At 42.4% G+C, this 18,986-nt stretch overlaps 1 protein-coding gene across 1 annotated transcript; it reads left to right on the top strand.

Annotated features, from left to right (window-relative positions):
• The first annotated feature begins 1,665 nt into the window (after positions 1–1,665).
• On the top strand, positions 1,666–18,882 carry nipsnap1 (nipsnap homolog 1 (C. elegans)). The gene is made up of 10 exons (XM_021622140.3): positions 1,666–2,598; positions 4,490–4,608; positions 5,245–5,290; positions 5,753–5,847; positions 6,088–6,158; positions 8,029–8,169; positions 17,022–17,053; positions 17,250–17,344; positions 17,568–17,651; positions 18,162–18,882. Exons 1-10 carry the CDS (start codon positions 2,525–2,527, stop codon positions 18,224–18,226), a joined length of 822 nt encoding a protein of 273 aa, XP_021477815.1. The 5' UTR covers positions 1,666–2,524; the 3' UTR covers positions 18,227–18,882.
• Positions 18,883–18,986: the final 104 nt, after the last annotated feature.

The raw sequence follows: 18,986 nt of genomic DNA, 5'->3' as shown, positions 1-18,986 counted from the left end.
TTATAGGGGAGGTAATAAGTGATGTAATGGAGTCCAGGTGTGTCTGATGATGACGTGCAGGTGCGCGTAATGATTGATGCCAGGACCGGTGGTTAGTTTACCGGTGACATCGAATGCTGGAGGGGAGGACCAGGAGTAGACATGACAGGTAGGATTACTTTCCAAACGCACTGTAAATTCCACACAACATCTGTTAATGCTAAAAAAAAAGGTCAATTTTTTTTATTTTTTAGGTATGTTGTAGTTTGTTGATTCAGACGACGTGGAAGTATGTTAAAAACGACCTACCAAGCATATACACAATGTTTATAGAATGATACAACATTTTATTATAATACTAATACATCCATTGTCGGGTTATGAGTAAAGTAGACAATTTAACATAGAAGTAACGAGAGTACCCTATGCCTGTACCCTACTCGGGGGCGTGATCACGTTAAGCCCTGCCTCGCGTATCTATAAGGCAAAGCAGACGGGGTTGGCATAGATTGTTGACAACATGTAAACTATATTTTGTCTCCAATGTTTATTGAAAACATAAAAACATTTTCACAATGGGTACTAGTCTCTCAAATCCATTGTTAGAGTTGTTTGTTAGCTAGCTAGCGAATTTGAGACATATTAACATTGACATGAAATCAGTCAAAACACCTAAAAAAGAATGAAACCTTTATTTAACTAGGCAAGTCAGTTAAGAACAAATTATTATTTACAATGACGGCCTACCCTGGCCAAACCCTAAACCGGACGATGCTGGGCCAATTGTGTGCCGCCCTATTGGACTCCCAATCACAGCTGATTGACTATTGTCCAAAATAATGAAAAAACGGAGCAAAGTAGCGTACAGTGCTGAGAATGTTCTTTCTTATCTTTTAGGAGTAACGGTTTGTTAATGAAGAGCAGCTGATTGGTTGAAGAATCCATTTGAGATATCCAAACTGGTGGAGAGAGTACTGGGTAAAGTGAAGGCTGTGAGGATCACGAGAGGAGGGCTTGTTTAGATTTTTTTTGTACTTCTGAGGATCAGAAGGAATGTGTGTTGCGTCTTATCCGATTTGAGAAGTTTGACGTGTCGGTTGTGTCTCTTTGGAACATGACACCCCCCAAGGGGGTAATATCTGGCGTCTCGTGGGAAGTGGATGTTGCAGAGATGAAAAATATTAAAGGAGTGATTGATGCACATCGCATGAATTGTGTGGTGAATGAAGAAAAAGTGAAGGGCATAAGTTATTTCGTTTTTTGATATGGAGTCTCTCCCTACTCAAGTGCAGTTGGGGTATATTAACTACAGAGTCAGAGCATTTATCCCAAGACCAATGCAGTGTGATCACTGTAAAGCTTTTGGACATGTTTCAAGTGTTTGCAGAAAGTTGAAGCCAAGTTGTGGAAAAGATCGTTTCATGTGTTATAAGTGATGAATATGTGACATGTTGTAATTGTGGTGGGAACCATGAAGACACATCTTTGGAATGCCCGACAAGGCTGAAAAAGAATGAGGTGGCCAAAGTCAGGGTTGTCCTGCTGCCTTTCACCAGCAGGACTCAGATATGTTATAAAGGTTAAATAAAAAATTAAATAAATATGTTAAAGGTTAAGAAGGTGGACTTTGTGGCCTTTATAGCTATGGTGATTAGTGGCACTGCCAAAGTGGAGAGGAAGTCCAGGAAAATAGATATTGTGTATGCGGCTCCTGGCTGGGTCTGAAAGACTTCTTCGCAGAGGAGTTGCATGGAGTATTGTCACAAGCCATACCACCCTCTCAGGCTCTTGATATGGAGATTTGAAAGAAGAAATTAGTGGGAGTTTTGTTTTTGTCAATGTACTATTTTTATTTGGGTGGATTAAGTTTGTTTTCCCTATCACATATGAATTGAATTTTTACCTTGTTTTTTCAACCCTGTCCAGTTGGTGGGGGCAATACAGTTTTTTGGGGGTTTGTAGTCTGCCATAAAGCCCACACAAGAACAAGATGAAACGAGTCACTTACGATTCCTCACATGGCAGTTTCTTGTCATAGTTGGTAGCTATCTGTCCATCCAGAATCATAACTCACAGACTTCTGCCACATTGAAGTGTGCGCATCGTTTTTATGAAGTTGTCAGCTAACTTATGACAACAGGCACAACTCTGATATAAAGTAGTTTATTTTTACCAAGTTGTCGCTATTCCACATATATCATTTGATTCGTAACAACCTAACCATTACGAAACTTCTATTCAATCAAATTAGCCTCACGTAGCAAACTAACAATTACATTTTTGGTTGACCAAATTCGATACTCATTGACTTCCATACAAAAAATCCTCACTTCGTGGATTTATTTTCGTGGACAGATTTTGGGCAGAGTAAAACCTCTCGCTTCGCCTTTTCCTCTCTGACTACAGTTAACAGTCAGATACTTATCCTTGGTTAAATATTAAACTACTGATTCTGTTTAGCTCTCGTCATAACGGCACTACACAGGCCGTACATATAAAGCTTCACACAAACGAGGGAAAGGTTTCCATTCAGTGTCTGGGGAAGATGGCGGCGACGTGTTCAATATTGCCCAAGGGCCAACTACTGTACAGGAATGCTGTCAAGCTGCAGGTCGCAAGGTAAAGTGAAAACGTTGGAAGTTTTAATTGCTAACATTTACTCGCATCTTTGATCAACAGAGAACGTGCTTAACTTAATCTTACACAGCGCAATTAAATACTTTGAGAATGTGAACCCTAATTATGTGAACTAGGTCGCTTTGAATCGTAGAGTAATTATATAAGGGACGATATATCCAACAATGTCTGCCTGCTAAATGTGTGCGTTATCTGCAAATGTTGGTCAAATTATGAAGGTTCAACGATTGAAAGGAGGAAACATCCTGATTAATGATGAAAAAGTTGCACTTACTGAGTCTACTAGCCTACTTTAATAATTTGCTGGGCACCTGAACTTTGACCCATTTCAAATGGGATCAACTGTGGTGTTATCACTTTTCCAATGCTGACACAATGTAACTAAACCCTATGACAACATGGCAACTGAATAAAACAAAAAACAACTACTCTATCCTTTCCTCTGACTGCAAATTCAAGTCAGCATGCAAAATTCCATATTCTATATTTTAAGCAATAATGCCCGATAAAGTGTGGTATATGGCCAATATACCATGGCTAAGGGCTGTTCCCCGCACGACTCAACATGGAGTGCCTGGATACAGCCCTTAGCTGTAGTATATTGGCCATATATCACAACCCCTGAGGTGCCTTATTGCAATTATAAACTGTTTACCAATGTAATTAGAGCAGTAAAAGTGTTTTGTCATACCCGTGGTATATGGTCTGATATATCACAGCTGTCAGCCAATCAATATTCAGGGCTTGAACCACCCAGTTTATAATGTCTTGTTATAATGTCTGTTATAAATGCTATATTTATTATTGCCAGCAGCATACCACCCTGCATACCACTGCTGGCTTGCTTCTGAAGCTAGGCAGGGTTGGGCCTGGTCAGTTCCTGGATGGGAGACCAGATGCTGCTGGAAGTGGTGTAGTCCTCTGGTCTAAAAAAATATCCCAATGCCCCAGGGCAGTGATTGGGGACACTGCCCTGTGTAGGGTGCCGTCTTTCGGATGAGACGTTAAACGGGTGTCCTGACTCTCTGAGGTCATTAAAGATCCCATGACACTTATTGTAAGAGTAGGAGTGTTAACCCCGGTGTCCTGGCTAAATTCCCAATCTGGTCCTCAAACCATCACGGTCACCTAATAATCCTCAGTTTACAATTTTCTAATTTTCTCCCCTGTAACTAATCCCCAGGTTGTTGTTGCAAATGAGAACATGTTCTCAGTCAACTTACCTGGTAAAATAACTGATAAATAAATAAATATTGGCCATATACCACTCCACTTCTGGCTTTATTGCTTTAATATACCACTGCTGTAAGCCAATCAGCATTCAGGGCTTGAACCACCCAGTTTATAATCCCACTTTTAAAGTGATCTACTGCTAGCCTACACTCAGCTTTTAACTGCTTTGCCAGCTTTTGCATTTCCATTCAATCCATCTGATTTGAGTCAGTGACACCAGAGCAGATGATCTGTAGGCCTGTCAGACTGCTTGGTCAATAACTTGATTCAACCAAGTTCTTCTGAGCCACTACTAATGGACAAATACATGACACTCTTGGATTTAAAATGGTAACACATCTTCACAAGTAATATTGGAAATCTTCTATGCAATATCCAAGGCAGGTTCTTGTAAATAAACACATGAGTAATGCTGTTCTCATTCAACTGACCATACTAACATAAATGGCTATTGATCACACTCATACCCAGGGTGTAGGCTACTCATCATAGCGTGATAACTGCAGTGCCACCAGTGGACTCATTTAGATTTCATGGCCTATACTGATAAGACATGTTTCTATTGTATATCAATGCCAAGTTGCCTGATCCTGCAAAAACTCTAAATTATTTTGATTCTTTAAATTTGATTCTTGTGTAGGAGGTTTTCAGACAAAGGATGGTTCCAGTCTATGTTTGTGCACGAAGTGGAGGCAAGGAAAGATGCCCACTCCAACCTGCTGTCGAAGAGTGAGACCAGCGACCTCTACAAAATTCAGTGTATGTAATAATATATTATATCCTAGCTGCATCAACACATCTATATTATCTTCTGCAGGAGGGGTTGAGGTGCAATAATAAACTAAATGTGAGACAAATGCAGAAAATGATGTTGAATTGGATTCATTTGCTTTGTTTTTATCGATTTTATCGATTTTATCAATCCGTCTCTTTGGAAAACAGTGAAAGGATCATCATAATTTAAGGCATATTATTGCACCAAGGGACCTACAGGAAGATGGATGCAGATCTGTGGCTAAATGAAGTGAGAATGTGTAATTACATGGTATCATAACAATGCCATTATGTGTTTTGTTGTGACAAAAATGTAATTAGAAATGTCTAGTTCTCATCACATACTTTAACTTTGGATAGTTTGTCCTTTGACTTGTCTATAACTTTAGCCTGACCATTATAATCAGCAGGGAAATTGGGTTAGAAAGACCATTAAAACCAGCAGGGAAATTGGGTAGGAGGACGATGATCCAAAAATAGTTTATTTGCAGAAGGAATAACGCATTAGTCTAATAATATGACTGATGCTGCTCAGTATGTTATATGATATTTCCCTTTTTTTTTGCCTAATGTCCACCCACCGATATTCAGACTAGCTTATTCTGTCCCTTTCTCTCTCAGTTCACAATGTCAAGCCAGAGTGTCTGGAGGCGTACAACAATCTAGAGTGAGTTCATCTTTATTTTTTAGTTTTGCTCACACCATTCCAGTGTTTTACTTGCTATATTGTATTTACCTTGCCACCAAGGCCTTTTTTTGCCTTTACCTCCCTTCTCACCTCATTTGCTCACATTGTATATAGACTTGTTTATACTTTATTATTGACTGTATGTTTGTTTTACTCCATGTGTAACTCTGTGTTGTTGTATCTGTCGAACTGCTTTGCTTTATCTTGGCCAGGTCGCAATTGTAAATGAGAACTTGTTCTCAACTTGCCTACCTGGTTAAATAAAGGTAAAATAAATAAATAAATAAACATGTGCTGTAAATACTAACTGACAGTCTCCTCTTTTGGTCATTCACAGTAGATGTTTACTAGATATCTGTGAGTAGGACTGCACAATCGATGAAAATGCAGACAGATACAGTATCTGTGATATTGTGTCTTTATACGTTTCCATGAATTCAGGGCTGAGGTGCAGCACAAACTCCATTTAGACCAGGACTATCCCTGTGATGTTGTGGGGAGCTGGAATACTTGGTATGGCGACCAAGACCAAGCAGGTAAGTGGCAGAGACATCGGTGCATAACAACAGTGTCACAAAACCCTAATCGACTGTTATCTAATATGATCTGTTGATGTATTCTTATGTTCTCTGTTAACCCTGATCTAATGTTATCACATACCTTTTCCGTGAAGATAGGCCTCTTGTACAATGATGTCACTCACCAGAAGCATCTAGCTGATCGAGGTAAACAGTTTGGCCAATACATCACTGACCTCTGCTGTCTGTTTGTTGCAGTGCACCTTTGGCGGTATACAGGAGGCTACCCAGCATTGACTGAATGCTTGACCAAATTGAACAACAATAAGGTAGGCTGTGTAAACTATATGTTTTTAGCATTTTAAAAGCAATTAGAAATGATGTTCTGGACAAATCAGTACCACAACAGATCATTCAAAATGTATATCAAGTTATGTCAAATATTTGTAAATCTGATATTGTTATATACAGTTGAAGTCGGAAGTTTACATGCGCTTAGGTTGGAGTCATTAAAACTCGATTTTCAACCACTCCACACATTTCTTGTTAACAAACTATAGTTTTGGCAAGTCGGTTAGGACATCTACTTTGTGCATGACACAAGTAATTTTTCCAACAATTTTTTACAGGCAGATTATTTCACTTATAATTAACTGTATCACAATTCCAGTGGGTCAGAGGTTTACATACACTAAGTTGACTGCCTTTAAACTGCTTGGAAAAATCCAGAAAATGATGTCATGGCTTTAGAAGCTTTTGCTATTCTAATTGACATAATTTGAGTCAATTGGAGGTGTACCTGTGGATGTATTTCAAGGCCTACCTTCAAACTCTGTGCCTCTTTGCTTGACATCATGGGAAAATCAAAATAAATCAGCCAAGACCTCAGAAAATAAATTGTCGACCTCCACGAGTCTAGTTCATCTTTGGGAGCAATTTCCAAACGCCTGAAGGTACCACATCCATCTGTACAAACAATAGTACGCAAGGATAAACACCATGGGACCACATAGCCGTCATACCGCTCAGGAAGGAAACGCATTCTGTCTGCTAGAGATGAACGTACTTTGGCGCGAAAAGTGCAAATCAATTCCAGAACAACAGCATAGGACATTGTGAAGATGCTGGAGGAAACAGGTACAGAAGTATCTATAAAACGAGTCCTATATTGACATAACCTGATAGGCCACTCAGCAAGGAAGAAGCCACTGCTCCAAAACAGCCATAAAAAAAAGCCAGGCTACAGTTTGTAACTGCACATGGGGACAAAGATCGTACTTTTTTGGAGAAATGTCCTCTGGTCTGATGAAACAAAAATGAAAATGTTTGGCCATAATCGTTATGTTTGGAGGCTTGCAAGCCGAAGAACACCATCCCAACTGTGAAGCACGGCGGTGGCTGCATCATGTTGTGGGGGTGCTTTGCTGCAGGAGGGACTGGTGCACTTCAGAAAAAGGATGACATCATGAGGAGGGAAATTATGTGTATATATTGAAGCAACATTTCAAGACATCAGTCAGGAAGTTAAGGCTTGGTCGCAAATGGGTCTTCCAAATGAACAATGACCCCCAGCATACTTACAAAGTTGTGTCAAAATGGCTTAAGGACAACAAAGTCAAGATATTGGAGTGGCCATCACAAAGCCCTGACCTCAATTCTATAGAGAATTTGTGGGCAGACCTGAAAAAGCGTGTGCGGGCAAGGAGGCCTACAAACCTCACTCAGTTACACCAGCTCTGTCAGGAGGAATGAGACAAAATTCACCCAACTTATTGTGGGAGGCTTGTGGAAGGCTACCCGAAACATTTGACCCAAGTTAAACAATTTAAAGGCAATGCTACCAAATATGAATTGAGTATGTAAACTTCTTGTCCACTGGGAATGTGATGAAAAAAATAAAAGCAGAAAAAAATAATTCTCTCTACTATTATTCTGACATTTCACATTCTTATAATAAAGTGGTGATCCTAACTGACCTAAGACAGGGAATTTTCACTAGGATTAAATGTCAGGACTAAACTGAGTTTAAATGTATTTGGCTAAGGTGTATGTAAACTTCCGAATTCAACTGTATAAATATCAGAGTATCCTCATTGTTTTGGGGGGAAAGCATGGCTCTACTACTCGCTGACGTGAAACAACTATTCTTCTTTAGTTTACTAATTCATGAATTTCAAACAACATGAAACTGTTTTAAAGGAGTATCTGCACTTCAGGATGGAAAGGAGTAAAATGCTGGTCTCACGGCGGAACCAGCTTCTTCTAGAGTTCAGTTTCTGGAACGAGCCAACACCCAGAAATGGACCCAACATCTACGAGATGCGCTCATACAAACTCAAGGTAAGACACTGATTGGGACTAGAAACATGCAAACTGTGGTCATACAAACTTAAAGGGATACTTCAGGATTTTAGCAATGAGGCCCGTTATCTACTTCCCCAGAGTCCAATGACCTTGTGGATACCATTTTTATATATCTCCAATCAGTTTTAAGGAAGTCGTCAATTTACGTTAGCGCAATTGCCAACTAGCGGTAACGCAATGACTGGACGTCTATGGGAACAGCTAGCATGCAGACTTCCAGTCATTGCTCTAATGCTAGTTAGCATTTGTTCGCAAAACTACCTCTTAACTTCCTTCGTACTGGACGCAGATACAAAAAATAGGTACCCACAAGCTAATCTGACGCTGGGGAGGTAGATAAAGGGCTTCATTGCCAAAATCCTGAACTATCCCTTTAAGATAAGTCTTGCAATGACCTAGACATACAAATTGCGCTCGTAGAAACTCAAGGTAAGATACTGCTGTGAGGACACCCAGAGATATACAAACAGTGGCCCTACAGAACACAATGGACATCATGTACCTAAGATAAACGTCTAATCTCAAACACAACCAACATGTCTGTCTCGACTGTATCTAATCAGTATGTGGGCCTACGTCACGCTGCATTGTGTACAGAACTGTATGTTTTGATTGCAGGACCTGCATCTCTAGGAATATGGTATGTAAATGGGATGCTGTTGCATTCTGTAGGTGAAGGACACGGGTGGTTATGAAGTTAAACGTTTCCTGTCTTCATACTTCAGTGTAATTATCTCCAGTAGCTAGATTTCCATCTAATTAGCGAAAGATTTTCATGCGAATATTCTAGAATCTGCATAAAGAAAGTATGTGCATTTTTCCACCAATGGCATGTTTCCAGCAAATGGACTTGTTGAGGGTAACAATCAGTATGTGATGATGTAGTGCACACAAAATGTACTTTTTCGCTTATGTTTTCATGTTTTGTTTTATTTTACCTTTATTTAACTAGGCAAGTCAGTTAAGAGCAAATTCTTATTTTCAATGATGGCCTAGGAACAGAGGGTTAATTGCCTTGTTCATGGGCAGAAAGTCATATTTTTACCTTGTCAGCTCGGGGATTCGATCTTGCAACCTTCCGGTTACTAGTCCAACGCTCTAACCACTGTACCGAATAAAAATCTATGTGTTCAATGTGTTTCCATTGCATTTTCAACTCTACCGATTAGTTTTATCACAGAAACGGTTGCATTAAATAGCAAATGTGCCTACTCTGGTCTTGCAACCTGCGCAATAGCTAACAGCTCTTAGATATAGTGCATGTAGGCTGTGTGGGTTGTCTAGTCTACAATCAGTGGAGGCAGCTGAGGGGCGGAAGGCTCATAATAATGGCTGGAATGGAGCAAATCAAATGTTATTTGTCACATGTGCTGAATACAACAGGTGTAGTAGACCTTACAGTGAAATGCTTACTTACATAACCAACAGTGCAGCTTTAAGAAGAAAGAAAATATGAAAATACAGATAAAGACTAAAAAATATATATTATAATTATATAAGAATTTTTTTTTTACAATATCAATATTACAAATAATTAACTAGCAACAGTAGCGAGGCTATACACATGGGATTCCGGTACAGAGTTAATGTGCAGGGGCACCAGTTAGTCGAGGTAATTGAGGTACAGTGGGGCAAAAAAGTATTTAGTCAGCCACCAATTGTGCAAGTTCTCCCACTTAAAAAGATGAGAGAGGCCTGTAATTTTCATCATAGGTACACTTCAACTATGACAGACAAAATTTTTAAAAAATCCAGAAAATCACACTGTAGGATTTTTAATGAGTTTATTTGCAAATTATGGTGGAAAATAAGTATTTGGTCAATAACAAAAGTTTATCTCAATACTTTGTTATATACCCTTTGTTGGCAATGACAGAGGTCAAATGTTTTCTGTAAGTCTTCACAAGGTTTTCACACACTGTTGCTGGTATTTTGGCCCATTCCTCCATGCAGATCTCGTCTAGAGCAGTGATGTTTTGGGGCTGTTGCTGGGCAATACAGACTTTTAACTCCCTCCCTCTATGGGGTTGAGATCTGGAGACTGCCTAGGCCACTCCAGGACCTTGAAATGCTTCTTACGAAGCCACCCCTTCGTTGCCTGGGCGGTGTGTTTGGGATCATTGTCATGCTGAAAGACCCAGCCACGTTTCATCTCCAATGCTCTTGCTGATGGAAGGAGGTTTTCACTCAAAATCTCACGATACATGGCTCCATTCATTCTTTCCTTTACACGGATCAGTCGTCCTGGTCCCTTTGTAGAAAATGAGCCCCAAAGCATGATGTTTCCACCCCCATGCTTCACAGTAGGTATGGTGTTCTTTGGATGCAACTCAGCATTCTTTGTCCTCCAAACACGACGAGTTGAGTTTTTACAAAAAATTATATTTTGGTTTGATCTGACCATATGACATTCTCCCAATCTTCTTCTGGATCATCCAAATGCTCTCTAGCAAACTTCAGACGGGCCTGGACATGTACTGGCTTAAGCAGGGGGACACGTCTGGGACTGCAGGATTTGAGTCCCTGGCGGCGTAGTGTGTTACTGATGGTAGGCTTTGTTACTTTGGTCCCAGCTCTCTGCAGGTCATTCACTAGGTCCCCCCGTGTGGTTCTGGGATTTTTGCTCACCGTTCTTGTGATCATTTTGACCCCACGGGGTGAGATCTTGCGTGGAACCCCAGATCGAGGGAGATTATCAGTGGTCTTGTATGTCTTCCATTTCCTAATAATTGCTCCCACAGTTGATTTCTTCAAACCAAGCTGCTTACCTATTGCAGATGTAGTCTTCCCAGCCTGGTGCAGGTCTACAATTTTGTTTCTGGTGTCCTTTGACAGCTCTTTGGTCTTGGCCATAGTGGAGTTTGGAGTGTGACTGTTTAAGGTTGTGGACAGGTGTCATTTATACTGATAACAAGTTCAAACAGGTGCCATTAATACAGGTAACGAGTGGAGGACAGAGGCGCCTTTTAAAGAAGAAGTTACAGGTTTGTGAGAGCCAGAAATCTTGCTTGTTTGTAGGCGACCAAATACTTATTTTCCACCATAATTTGCAAATAAATTCATTAAAAATCCTACAATGTGATTTTCTGGATTTTTTTTTTTCATTTTGTCTGTCATAGTTGAAGTGTACCTATGATGGCCTCTCTCATCTTTTTAAGTGGTAGAACTTGCACAATTGGTGGCTGACTAAATACTTTTTTACCCCACTGTAACTCGCTTAGCCTACCCGCACTGAACTAAAGGGTAGAGCTGACGCTTTCAAGGAGCAGGACTCTAACCCAGGAGCTTATAAGAAATACCTCTATGCCCTCCTATGAACCATCAAACAGGCAAAGCGTTAATACAGGACTAAGATCGAATCATACTACACCTGCTCTGACACTCGTCGGATGTGTCAGGGCTTGCAAACTATTAGACTACAAAGGGAAGCACAGCCGTGAGCTGCCCAGTGACACGAGCCTACCAGACGAGCTAAATAACCTCAATGCTCGCTTCGAAGCAAGTAACACTGAAACATGCATGAGAGCATCAGCTGTTCCAAACGACTGTGTGATCAAGCTCTCTGCAGCTGATGTGAGTAAGACCTTTAAATAGGTCAACATTCAGAAGGCCGCAGGGCCAGGTGTATTACCAGGACGTCTAGCCCGAGCATGCATTGACCAACTGGCAAATGTCTTCACTTATCACATTTGATGGTAAGACCCAGGTGCAGACAATGTCGAAATAACAAAAGTGTATTACTCGAACAGGGGCAGGCAAAAGGACAGGCAAAGGGCAGAAAGGTGGGGCAAAGGTACAGGACGGCAGACAGGCTCAGGGTCAGGGCAGGCAGAAAGGACAAACTGGGAAAACTAGAAAACAGGAATATGGACAAGGCAGGAGCAAGGGGAAAATGCTGGTAGGTTTGAGGAACAAAACGAACTGGCAACAGACAAAGAGAGAATACAGGTATAAATACACAGGGGATAATGGGGAAGATCGGCGACACCTGGAGGGGGGTGCAGACAAGCACAAAGACAGGTGAAACAAATCAGGGTGTGACAACACCCACCCCTCTAGGGATGCCACCTGAAGTCCTACCTGGGCGCATACCTGGTTGAGCGGGGTGCCAGCGCTGGAACTCGAGATGAGGCCTGGGTCCTGGACGTCACTTGCGGAGACCCAGCACCCATCCTCCGGACCATAACCCTCCCAGTCAACCAGGTACTCGAATCCCCTGCCCCGAGGTCAAACCTTCAGGATACGTCTCACCATGTATGCCGGTCGGCCGTCGATGAAACGGGGGAGAGGGGTGGGCCTGGAAACAGGAGACAAGGGGCAGTCAGACATGGTTTTAACTCTAGACACAGAAAAGGTAAGAAAAATACGGAGGGTACGGGGGAACAGAGGACGAACAGCAGAGGGGCTAATGATCTTGGAGCAGGGGGGAAAGGTCTCAGCTTCCGGGGCTGTAGCCGCAGCAATATTGCGACGTACCAGTGCCTCAGGCCTGACCTTGGATACCAGTCGGTGCTGTGGAAGCGAAGTTGCCAGAGCCTTACTGAACCCCTCCCGGAGGTCCTGGTACTCTGCGTAGCTGGCGGAGAGGTCCGGGGCAATTTCCAAGCCCCAGGAAGACATCCCGGGGCAGGCAGAGCTGATTTCAGGCAATGAGTGTGGCAGGACAGGCTCCAGCCCACAATGGCATCAGTAGCCCAGTCAATGGAGGGATTGTGTCGTTGGAGCCAAGATAATCCCAATACCACGGAACCTGCGGAGACTCAACCAGCAGAAATTGGATCGTCTCGCTGTGGTTTCCCCGACACTCGTAGGTTGACGTGGGTGGTCGGGTGGGTGACCCGGCCTATAGAGCAACTGTCCAGCGCTCTAACACCCATGGGAATCGAGAGGGGTTGTGTGGGGATGCCCAGCTCGGACGCCAGGGTAACGTCCATGAGACTCACGTCGGCCCCCCGAGTCGATGAGTACCTGGAGAGACTTGGACTGGTCACCCCACCGCAGGTTGGCACGGAGAGGGGTGCGAGCAAGGGGAGACGGAAAATGATCTTTAAGGCCCACCAGTGTACTCGCTCCAACAAATGAGCTAGGTCTGTTGAAGGGACAGGTAGACACATAATGACCGGCAGTATCGCAATACTGACAACTCTGGGTCTCAAATCTGCATACGCTTTTGGCTGGAGACGGCCTAGCCCTGCCGAGCTGCATTGGCTCGGGAAGAGATGAATCGGCAGTCTCGGGAGGCTCTTGGGGGACTCGGGTAAGCTCGGATCCTCTCGGGGACATAGACGCCGGAGTTCATCAGATACAAGGTGGAATCCTTGAGTGAGCGATTGGGACTGTAATCAGACCTCTTCTCCATCCTACGTTCCCGTAGCCGATCATCGGTCCGGATGGTTAAAGCGATGAGTGAGTCGAGATCTGTTGGTAGTTCTCGGGCTGCCAGCTCATCCTTTACCTCCTCCGATAATCCGTGCAGGAATGTGTCGAACTGCGCTTCCGGGTTCCATGTACCCTCCGCTGCTAGCGTGTGGAACTCCACCGCATGCATAGTCTGCCAAACTGAGGGTGTCCTGCCGAAGCTTGAGTAACTTCCGGGCAGCCTCTCTCCCGGACACTAAGCCTCAAACTTTTCTCACCTCCGCCATGAATACCTCCAGACTGAGGCAGAAGGCGGATTGTTGCTCCCACACCGCCGTGGCCCAGGCGAGTGCCCTCCCGAACATTAGCGTAATAATGTACACTATCTTTGAGTGGTCTGAGGGTAACGAAGAAAACGAGGGAGCATTGGGAGAGAAAAGCCCTGAGGGTTCTGGTATCTCCATCGTAGCGCTTCGGGGAGGTAAGCGGGGTTCCTGGGAAACCGGGGTGATTGCACTGCTACCAGACAGGTTACTGACTGGCTGGGAGGTTACCGTCGTGGTAGGCTGCCTGGTAGGCAACCCACGGAATTGCTCCCGCAATGCGTCCAATGCTAGGTCGTGGCATTCGGCAACGTCCCGGAACCCTTCCATCTGAACGTGAAGCAACTCCTCATGTCTACTATTCATTAACTACAGCTCAACGTTCAACACCATAGTGCCTTCAAAACTCATCACTAAGCTAAGGACCCTGGGACTAAACACCTTCCTCTGCAACTGGATCCTGGACTTCCTGACGGCCGCCCCTAGGTGGTAAGGGTAGGTAACAACACATCCGCCACGCAGATCCTCAACACGGGGGCCCCTCAGGGGTGTGTGCTCAGTCCCCTCCTGTACTCCCTGTTAACTCATGACTGCACGGCCAGGCACAACTCTAACACCATCATTAAGTTTGCAGATGACACAACAATGGTAGGCCTGATCACCAACAACGATGAGACAGCCTATAGGGAGGAGGTGAGGGACCTGACCATGTGTTGCAAGGAAAACAACCTCTCCCTCAACGTGATCAAGACAAAGGAGATGATTGTGGACTACAGGAGAAGGAGGGCACGCCCCCATTCTCATCAACAGGGCTGTAGTGGAGCAGGTTGAGAGCTTCAACTTCCTTGGTGTCCACATCAACAACAAACTAGAATGGTCCAAACACACTAAGACAGGTGTTGAAGAGGGTACAACAAAGCCTATGCTTATTTACAGTCGTAGCCTAAAGTTTTGAGAATGACACAAATATTAATTTCCACAAAGTTTGCTGCTTCAGTGTCTTTAGATATTTTTGTCAGATGTTACTATGGAATACTGAAGTATAATTACAAGCATTTCATAAGTTTCAAAGTATTTTATTGACAATTACATGAAGTTGATGCAAAGAGTCAATATTTGCAGTGTTGACCCTTCTTTTTCAAGACTTCTTCAATCCGCCATGGCATGCTGTCAATTAACCTCTGGGCCCCATCCTGACTGATGGCAGCCCATTCTTGCATAATCAATGCTTGGAGTTTGTCAAAATTTGTGGGGTTTTGTTTGTCCACCCGCCTCTTGAGGATTGACCACAAGTTCTCAATGGGATTAAGGTCTGGGGAGTTTCCTGGCCATGGACCCAAAATATCTATGTTTTTGTTCCCTGGGCCACTTAGTTGTCACTTTTGCCTTATGGCAAGGTGCTCCATCATGCTGGAAATGTTATTGTTCGTCACCAAACTGTTCCTGGACGGTTGGGAGAAGTTGCTCTCGGAGGATGTGTTGGTACCATTCTTTATTCATGGCTGTGTTCTTAGGCAAAATTGTGAGTTTGCCCACTCCCTTGGCTGAGAAGCAACCTCACACATGAATGGTTTCAGGATGCTTTACTGTTGGCATGACACAGGACTGATGGTAGCGCTCACCTTGTCTTCTCCGGAAAAGCTTTTTTCCGGATGCCCCAAACAATCGGAAAGCGGATTCATCAGAGAAAATGACTTTACCCCAGTCCTCAGCAGTCCAACCCCTTTACCTTTTGCGAATATCAGTCTGTCTCTTATGTTTTTCCTGGAGAGAAGTGGCTTCTTTGCTGCCCTTCTTGACACCAGGCCATCCTCCAAAAGTCTTCGACTCACTGTGCGTGCAGATGCACTCACATCTGCCTGCTGCCAATCCTGAGCAAGCTCTGTACTGGTGGTGCCCCGATCCCGCAGCAGAATCAACTTTAGGAGACGGTCCTGGCGCTTGCCGGACTTTGTTGGGCGCCCTGAAGCCTTCTTCACAACAATAGAACCGCTCTCCTTGAAGTTCTTGATGATCCAATAAATGGTTGCAATCTTACTGGCAGCAATATCCTTGCCTGTGAAGCCCTTTTTGTGCAAAGCAATGATGACGGCACGTGTTTCCTTGCAAGTAACCATGGTTGACAGAGGAAGAACAATTATTCCAAGCACCAACCTCCTTTTTAAGCTTCCAGTCTGTTATTCGAACTCAATCAGCATGACAGAGTGATCTCCAGGCTTGTCCTCGTCAATACTCACACTTGTGTTAACGAGAGAATCACTGACATGATGTCAGCTGGTCCTTTTGTGGCAGGGCTGAAATGCAGTGGAACTTTTTTGGGGGGGATTCAGTTAATTTGCATGGCAAAGTTAATTTGCATGGCATGGATCACTCTTCATAACATTCTGGAGTATATGCAAATTGCTATTATACAAACTGAGGCAGCAGACTTTGTGAAAATTAATATTTGTGTCATTCTCAAAACTTTTGGCCACTTTTATATGTAGGTAGAGGTAAAGTGAATATGCATGGATAATAAACAGAGTAGCTGCAGCGTAAAAATGGAAACCATGTGTTTGATGTATGTGATAGAATTCCACTTATTCCGCTTTAGACATTAACATGTGCCCGTCCTCCCCAATTAAGATGCCACCAACATCCTGTAGTCTACATGATGAGATTATTATGGAAAATAGCGAGAATATTTGTATTTGTCAAAAGGCAGTCAAACATCGATCATCATGTCACCAAAGTAAGACCCTCGATATTTGTTAGAAAGCAGTGTCAAGCTCATCGCCGTACACTTTCACCACCATGTGAAGTTCATCATTACTTAGTTCATCTGTAGCCTAATAAACGGTTTTCCAAGTCATGGTGGGAGGACCACACATGATATCATTGCTTGACTCCAAGTTTACTTCAATATGATGGTTATTATGTAAATATTTGTGCATCAAAGCGTTTCCACAGCCATTTCCCGCGTAATTAATTTTAACGACACAAAAAGATCCCACCATGTCGAACTAACACATTATCTGTCGACATTTATGCATTGATGTCGTGAGAGGCGTGATCATTTTTTTTTTATACGATATGACTTTACTTGCATAAAAACTGGATGGAAACGTGGTTAAAGACATTGTTTTCTTTTTCTCAACCAACTTTTAGCCTGGAACGATGATTGAATGGGGGAATCATTGGTAAGACTTCTCATGAGACTGCAATATGTACATTGTTTGAAAGAAATGTGCATGTACCATATGCATCTAAGTTGCATGTCATTTTTTGTAAATAATTAATGCAGAAATAAAGCTGGTAATAAGTCATATCAGTAAATGTTTCAGTAGAATGTCAAATATGTCCAATATTGACTGTATTCATTACCTATCTTGATAGGGCGAGGGCGATCAAACATCGACAGGAGAACAATGAGGCAGTTGGAGGGTTCTTCTCTCAGATAGGAGACCTGTATGAAGTTCATCATCTGTGGGGTGAGTCGGCTGATGATACCCGTATGCAAAACATTGACACTATTTTATCAAATGAAGCCAAACAATGCTGTGTGTTTGTGACAGACAGTTTACTACTATCAATACACACACTATGGTGCAACACGTTGGATTATTGTTTATTCTGTATGTCAATGTCTCTTGTACCTGCCCCTATTTGTATATTATGAATACATGCATACTAAATAATTTGTTCCATCTACAGCCTATAAAGACCTTCAATCCAGAGAAGAGACAAGAAACTCTGCCTGGCAGAAGGAGGGATGGGATTCTAGTGTCTATTATACAGGTAGGAAATAATACACACAAAACAAACACATAGACATCAATCAAAACCTCTCTGGCAATGCATTGTGCTTTTTGTCTTCTACTGTGAGAGAAGCTTCAGAATAATCATGTTTTTCAATTGCATCAAACTCAGTATTTCACTATGTTTGTAAGTCTAAATGAATTGTCTTGTGGGCTGTCGGATCAGACTCACTGAAGTACATCCGTGAATACTGATCATTTCAAATCATTTAATGAAAACCCTGTATTACTCCGTCTTGACACAAAATATAGGCTGCTGTCTTTTTTTCAGTGTTTCCCAACTTCGTTCCTCGGTTACCCCCAATAGTACCCTGGACAAACTCATCCAGGGCTTGATGATTAGTTGACAAGTTGAATCAGGTGTGCTTGTCTGGGGCTACAATAAAAATGTGTACAGTTGAGGGTACTCACGGATTGGAGTTGAGAAAAATGGTTTTAGATGTTTGATGTTGAGCTCTAACCTCTCTCTCTGTCACATCTCCTCTCCTAGTGCCTTTGATCAGGAGCATGGAGTCTAGGATTATGATTCCTACAAAGAGTTCACCTCTGCAATAACCAGATTCAGTCAAGATACCGTTCTGGAAGACCAAAGCGAGAACAGATTATGGGCATTTTTCCATCGTGTCTCTCTGTCTTTTTCTCTTTTGTTGTAGGTGCAGACAACTTGTCATGTAAAGCTTGAATCTATGAACTGTGGTATATGGAACCTTTTGATGAAAACTCATGTTTTGATGCACTGGCAAGCCCTCAGTTTGAAGACTGCATTCAATGCATTCAAAATAGAATCCAGTTTCCATTTTTGCTACCATGGTGAATAGGGGAGAGATTTTATTTCACCTAAATTGATAGATAAATTATATTTCGGGTGAATTATGTGCCAAACAAGGGAAAGGAAATCTTCAATAACTTCAATAAGGTATGAAGTAGCTATGAAACTGTGAATTAATAGCTATGATAGGGAAATGAACTAGTTGCTACTGTCATTATGCATCTTGAGTGTGTGAACATACAGGAGTAAGAAATGCCTACTCAGTGGATATGTAGAAGCATATGCCATATCTCAGGTATAAGAAACCTATAGGTCAATGTGAGCTAATGTGAGTCTCTTCCTTTGTCAACCATCGACCAGAAGTAAATCAATAGACATAAGTAGATGCATCTTTGAAATGAGAAACATGAACACTGGATTATTAAATGCTATGTGATCTTTTTCTATGTCTCATTGATTGTGTTTTATCTTCTTGTGTGATAGTGTCATGTTAATCTATTGAATTTAATATTATTTGACCTGGAAATGTATTAAGTGAATGGAAAT

This window comes from Oncorhynchus mykiss, chromosome 11, assembly GCF_057628025.1.
Source record: "Oncorhynchus mykiss isolate SJ-2025 chromosome 11, ASM5762802v1, whole genome shotgun sequence".
NCBI lineage: Eukaryota > Metazoa > Chordata > Actinopteri > Salmoniformes > Salmonidae > Oncorhynchus > Oncorhynchus mykiss.
The sequence above is the reverse complement of the archived record's forward strand: the minus strand, read 5'-3'. Positions and strand labels throughout refer to the sequence as shown.

Bases quoted from the DNA above. Each gene is read 5' to 3' on its own strand.
- nipsnap1 (XM_021622140.3), top strand. From the start codon at position 2,525: ATGGCGGCGACGTGTTCAATATTGCCCAAGGGCCAACTACTGTACAGG. The intron at 5,291-5,752 runs GTGAGTTCATCT...CCATGAATTCAG, and splicing joins GAGGCGTACAACAATCTAGA to GGCTGAGGTGCAGCACAAAC. The intron at 17,054-17,249 runs GTAAGACTTCTC...CTATCTTGATAG, and splicing joins ATTGAATGGGGGAATCATTG to GGCGAGGGCGATCAAACATC.